Genomic DNA, 6,763 nt, shown 5'->3' with positions numbered 1-6,763 from the left:
CAGCAGGGAAGGCATTAGATCACTGCTGTGTATGATTAAGGCAGCGTTAGTTGAATATATGATCTGTAACAACGTGTGAAGTTCTGCCTTCTGCATTTCAAGTGTCAACTAGACAACTGTACTCGTCAACTACTGCAAACACCACTGAAAATTAAAATCAGAATGCCCACTCGCCCGTCGTGCTCAGTCGCTCACCGTCAGTCACAACACCGCCGTGATTCGTCGGGTAGGAAGGCGTCGAGCTCGTCGATGCTTCTTGGCGCTGCTGATCTAAGGTGATCTCGTGTGGAATGGGATTCACATACGGCTACTTTCTTATGACGGATAAACTGGATGTAGAAAGCACGAGCAAGTAGACAAATTTTAGGGTATTTAGATCGCAGGATGGATAAACAGAGAAATAATACTCCATTATGCCGCCTTCAAAAAAGATGTATCAGATTTTGTGTATCTTTTTTGGGAAGGCGGGAATAATAAAAAAACACAACGCGCTAACAAATTTAATGGTGTATAAAATAGAGAATTGCACTCAAAACGGCAAGAATAATCGTCTGAATGAAATACATGGAAGATATTTCTTTTTTTTGCGAGGGAAAAGGAAATAAAATTAAAGTCCCGTTCTTACAGAAAGGTCCAGCAAAAGAAAAAATTACAGATAAGGCCATTGGATCCTGATGTCGATGTCGAGCTCGATGCCACCGGTGGCGCGCCGCTGCCGCCGTACCTCTCGATGGCTTGGATCAGGTACAGGCCCTCCACGGCCGGGAAGTCGCCGGACGCCGCCTCCAGGAGCTTACACCGCGGCCCTCCATCTTCATCGCGAGACTCCGCTCCACCTCCTTGTCCAAAACCAGCACGAACTGGCCCAACCGCCACGCCGGCGCCGGAGAGGGCTTGAGAAGCTCCACAGATCCACGGATCCGCAAGCTCCGGGAAGACGAGAGCTCCACCGCGGAACTCCGAAGAGCACCGCAGTCCAAGAGGACGAGCTCCGCCTCAAAACGTCGCGCCAACGACACCACCACCTTCTCGGCGCCACCGGCGTGCCACCTAGAGTACCCTACACTATGTACAAGCCGTGGATCGACGATTCCCCACCCTCCCGCCGCCGGGCAGCCGCCGGAGGAGGAGGAATCGGCAACCCAACGGCGAGCGAGGTGGATCTCCGGTTAGGTTTCAGAAAAACGCCCCTCCCTACTGTAGCGGGGGGAAGGGGAACGACCAAGCTTCGTCACATGGAAGATATTTCGATCCTACTAGTAGATTGTATCTAAAAAAAAGTTGTAGCAAATGTCTACGAAGTTTTGCTTTCATCCAAAATCGATCTTCAAAACAAAGACATAGGGACTGAAATCCTATAAAAATAATATGAAGTCTCCACCATCCAAAGGGTGTGTTTATATTGCAACTACTGGAGCGATGAGCATTCATACTTGGTACATCTCAAGGGCATACACAATAGTTGATAAGACTGTTTTATCTTAACATCATCATCTAACTTAGATATAGCAAAAAAATATGATGTAGAATGATTTATTTTTTGTCTTATCTTCCATAACGTTACATCTTAAATTTGTGGTAAGAGAGATTGTTCTAAGAGATCATCTCTTAATTAAGAAAAATCAAACCCTTTTTAAAATATTTTCTCTCCTCCACCTCATCATCTATCCTACGAGACACTCGCTAAGATATCGCCATTGAGAGCATCTCTAAGCTTAGCACTCACCGAGATTAGGCCATGTTTTATGATTAGTGATATTATTGAGTTGCAAGAATTGTAACTGAAATTTAATAAATCGAGTGAAAGTTAGTCACTCGCGTAAGTAACAGTGCTAATCGAATTTTCTCACTTTTAGCTTGTGCCTATTACAGGTCAAAAAGAAAAAAGAGAACGTGTATGGATATCTCCATTTTATTTGCTGCCGACGATCATTTCTTGTGCGCGTGACAGCGACGAGCCGACGACTGATCTCGGCCTCCAACAACTACAGCTACCTACAGCAGCAACTACCTGCCGAACCCAACGACACAGGCTTCAAGGAATCCTCTCCCCTCCGCCTCGCCGCACCGCCGCTCCAGCAGCCATGCGCATCTTCATCCTCTCAGGGCAGAGCAACATGGCCGGCCGGGGCGGCGTGCACCACAAGCGGTGGGACGGCGTCGTGCCGCCCGAGTGCGCGCCGAGCCCCTCCATCCTCCGCCTCTCCGCCGCGCTCGAATGGGAGGAGGCCTGCGAGCCGCTCCACGCCGACATCGACGTCGCCAAGACCTGCGGCGTCGGCCCCGGGATGGCCTTCGCCCGCGCCGTCCTCCCGGGGCTGCAGCAGCCCCCGGGCGCCGCCGGGATCGGGCTCGTGCCGTGCGCCGTCGGCGGCACGGCCATCCGGGAGTGGGCCCGCGGGGAGCGCCTGTACGAGCAGATGGTGTGCCGCGCGCGCGCCGCGGCCGGGTACGGCGAGATCGAGGCCGTGCTGTGGTACCAGGGGGAGAGCGACGCGGACTCCGATGCCGCCACGGCGGCGTACCAGGGTAACATGGAGATGCTGATAGCCAATGTCAGGGCGGATCTCGGGATCCCGCTGCTGCCATTCATTCAGGTGATTGCCGCGTTCCTTGATACTAGTACTAGTGTAATTTGTTTCATTCTTGTTCTTGGCATGGCTGTTTTGACCCGAAGTTTATAGAAATTGAACTGGAGTAAACTGTCAATCAATCCGGTTATCTGCACGGGTAGTAGCATTTTGAACAAAGGAATGATAGGAACTAATGCACATAAAAATGGAGGAAGTTACTCTTTTCGTCCAGAAATATAGGACATGTTTTTACTATGTTTAAACTTTTGTTACCTTAAATTTGTGAAGAATATTTTGTTAAAAATTATAAAATCTGAACCCACAGAAAGTACTTTTGAATAGAAACCATATTGTTGAACTAACTTTTGCTGAAAGCTTTACTTAATGAGTCAAAATATGTCTTATGTTTCTGTAATACAGAGAAACTCAGTGTTCATCTAAAAAAAAAAGAGAAACTCAGTGTTGATGATTATTAATATATCGGTGGCCTTTTCGCAAAAAGAAAAGAAAATTCAGGATACTTTTTGTTTTGAGATAGAAATCAAACTTCCATTAACCAGTGACCCCAGCAATATCGCTGGTTACTAAACCAAGTACAAAGTTAGGAGCACCGTCCAGCCAAATGGCTGGGGACTCATGTCCTAGCTCCGTAGCATACATCGCTAATGCGTCCGCAAACTTATTATAAGCCCTCGGGCAGAATTTAACTGAAAAGCTAGACAGGTTTAGCCTAGCATAATACTTTATTTCTCTAAATAGGTGTCCACTAATGGACAGATCATAAGCTTCAGACGTAATCGCTTGCACCAGTTTTTGGGAATCCGTCTCCACATGAATTTTCCTCATTTTCGCCAGAAGCTTGACCACTGAATCCCAGCGAGGCAGGCAGCAGCTTCAGAATGTACAGCATTGTAAGCATAAGGTAGAGAACCTGCGCCTGCAGCCATCACTTCACCATGAGTATCTCGGATAACAAAACCCCAGCCAACCGATAGGTTAGCTGGGCTGAAACTACCATCAATATTCAGCTTAAGCTCATCCCTGGTAAGAGCCCCCCAGGGTTGATTCAGTTTCGGTGGATTTGCTATGTCCTCTGTGCACTACTGGTCAAACTCAGCAGCAGATTCTCTGATCAACTGGATCAGCTGAGCTTCAATATTGCGATGTGCGCCTTCTATGACTTGATTCCTATCTCTCCATCGCCACCAGAGCAGTGCAACAGTAAGTGATTCCTTTACTCAGCTGAAGAATATGATTAATCACCTCCTTTGGCCCTGTACATTCCAAGAGCTTCTGTCGGACCCCATCCAACTGAAAATTAAGCCACAGGCCTTTGACTGTTTTACATCGAACGAACAGATGACAGCCATCTTCATCTAATCGGTTGCACATAGGGCATATCAGATCGATGTCCATACCTCTGTGCTTCAGGCTCAACCTATGGGGTAGGCTGTTGTGAGCAATGCGCCAGAGAAACTGCCGAACATTTGGAGTGCACTCTGTGCGCCATATATCCTTCCACTTGAAGTCATTTTGTGGGTCTGAACACTCCTGTTGTCCCAGCTGGATATCCGCTAGTTGCCTCTGAAGAAGGTATGCCGATTTGACACTGAACCTACCCTTGTCATCGAAATGCCAAGCCCACTCATCCATACTATCCTCGAAGACTGGAATGGTTAGGATCATGTCTGCATCTTGTTTGCGAAATATGTCACGGATCAGCCTTGCATCCCAGCTGCCCGTGGTCGGATCAATCAGCTCGCTAACTTGTACAGTAATCGGTCGACGGCAACCATGGGTCGTTCAAGATATCAATAGAGGGACCATCACCCACGCTTTTTATAACACCTTCGTGCAGCAGCTCAACCCTCCATGCATATGATACTCCATCCTTGCACCGAACTTCAAAAATGGTGCAATCCAGGAAGTATTTTGCCTTCATCACTCTCGCACACAAGGAATCTGGCTTAGTTAACAACCTCCACGCCTGTTTGGCCAACATAGCGAGGTTAAATGCATACAGATCCTTGTAACCCGGACCACCTTTCTCCTTTGGCATCGTTAGCTTCACTTCACGAATACTTGGTGTGATATCTATAATACAGCACGCCTTCATTTTCGTAACGGACAGACACAGACTTAATTAGAATTCATACACAGTGTTTGTACGTAACATTAGGCCAAACAGTTCAATTTTCTTTCCACTAATAAGAATAAGGATTCTGGTTTTTTGAAGATGTAAGCTGCATTTGGACATTGAACTGCATTACAAATAGAAATCAACACATGAGTTAAATTGGAGCAGAAGCTCAGAATGGAGGATGAACAAATCAACAAAATGACAACTGGTGCACATTTTGTACACCCTGCCCACCCGGGTTCGATCCCTAGGATCGAGTCGTGCTGCACACCTTCTTCCCCATTTATTTTCCACGAGAAGCAGGCTTGATGCAACCAAGATTTCAATCCCGGTAATCGTATTTAAAGGCTGTGTGCATCCCTAATTGGTGTAGAGGCTGGGAGAAGTGAAATTATGTCCCCAATTTTTTTTACATTCTCTAATAAAGATCCATTGATTAAGTTTAGACCTGAACTCGTGCACGCAAGATGCGTTGATGCTAGTCAAGAGATAGATAGGAAGAAAGAGAGCGAAATGTGGAACCTAGATGAAGTGGAGAAATATGAAACCTGGATTACATACCTTGTAGCCATCTCCCAGTTTTTCATTACATGGCACTTAAAAGTTAAAACATAGGCCATTATAGGAGCACAAATAATTAGAATTTTAGGAACAAAAGAGGGAATGTGAACGCATTGGCCAAGGATTGATGATAGGAAGGAAGCATAAAATGGGTTGTGTTGTTTCAGTTTGAAGAACGTGCAGCTGTGTAGCACATTGCTTACAATAATATGTACAAATGTGAACTGTTTCAGATGTACCATTCAGGTGATCAAACGATCTATTTAACAGCATAAGTATTGTTGGCTCCAAACTGAGTTCCATTTGCATGTTCCTACTGATCAGACTTTGCTTAAGATTGATGTTATTTGATGTCAGTGTTACATCATATCTTGTCCTAATAGTTCACCTGTTTAAGTCAAATATACATTTTCCTAACTGGAGGGCATAGTTTTGTGCCTAACACGTTAAATATCATGAACAAGATGCACTAATTGATTTCACTCTTTCTAAAAATAATAATGTCTGCTCTACCGAGTGATCACATTTCATTCCAATTTATACTATTTGCTACTCGTAATACCATTTCTCTCAAGATTATGTATGCACCGAACAGGTTGCTCTCGCATCTGGGAATAAAAGGAACATCGAAAAAGTGAGGAATGCTCAGCTTAGCATTAACTTGCCCAATGTTGTAACTGTGGATGCACTTGGTCTTGCATTGAACGAAGATCATTTGCATCTTAGGACTGAATCACAAGTAAAGCTTGGAGAAAGTCTTGCACAAGCCTACACTGGTAACTTCTTACAAGCAAACTGTTAGAGCCCCGTGAATGTCATGTAAGGTGGAATTCTTCAAGGCTCTCATTGATGTTTGGTAATAATTATATTACTCATAAACTCTACGAGAGGACCAAATGAGTCAGATGTCTTTATGCTGATGAAATTGTCATTGCTCTATCAGTCTGACTCTTTTTTTTTTGTTTTTTTTGAGAATTTCTCTGCATTCATATCACAGAAAGATACAAAGTTGTTGATCCTTACAAGCACGGAGAAACACAAACACAAAGGACCAAGAACACCTAGAACACCCTAAGACCACCATAACCCATGAAGATCTCCGGAGCCCTGTGTTATCATCCCATAAACTTGAGAGAAGACCCCTGCAGAAAGAACTACAACCAAGCGCAAGCAGGTCATCATCTTCGACCACGGTGCAATTGCCACCATGCTGCTTCCTCCTTCCTTGACACCAGCGCCAAGAAGGCATGGACACCAATCTAACACGCCTGCAGCAGCCGTCGCCATCTTTGACTTTGAGTACCGTGAAAAGTGTCCCTTCCGGAAGGAAGGGAACTCGAGTCAACCGACCGGTCCAGCACCGCGGCCGGGCCATCTGCCCAGGCAAACCAGGAACTCCCTCCAGCATCAGCGCCGAGGAAGAAGAAGAACAGCAGTAGCAAATCATACTGACAAGGAGGAAGAAGGGTCTTTCTCCCGACCATCTGGC

General features: G+C 45.9%; 1 protein-coding gene across 1 annotated transcript; it reads left to right on the top strand.

The window, feature by feature from the left end:
• Positions 1-2,084: 2,084 nt before the first annotated feature.
• LOC124676722 (probable carbohydrate esterase At4g34215) lies at positions 2,085-6,194 on the top strand. The gene is made up of 2 exons (XM_047212758.1): positions 2,085-2,597; positions 5,870-6,194. The coding sequence occupies exons 1-2, from the start codon at positions 2,085-2,087 to the stop codon at positions 6,074-6,076; spliced, it is 720 nt and encodes a 239-aa protein (XP_047068714.1). The 3' UTR covers positions 6,077-6,194.
• The last annotated feature ends 569 nt before the right edge of the window (positions 6,195-6,763 follow it).

This window comes from Lolium rigidum, chromosome 7 (genome assembly GCF_022539505.1).
Source record: "Lolium rigidum isolate FL_2022 chromosome 7, APGP_CSIRO_Lrig_0.1, whole genome shotgun sequence".
Classification (NCBI taxonomy): domain Eukaryota; kingdom Viridiplantae; phylum Streptophyta; class Magnoliopsida; order Poales; family Poaceae; genus Lolium; species Lolium rigidum.
Note: the sequence above shows the minus strand (reverse complement) of the source record. Positions and strands in the feature narration are given on the sequence as shown.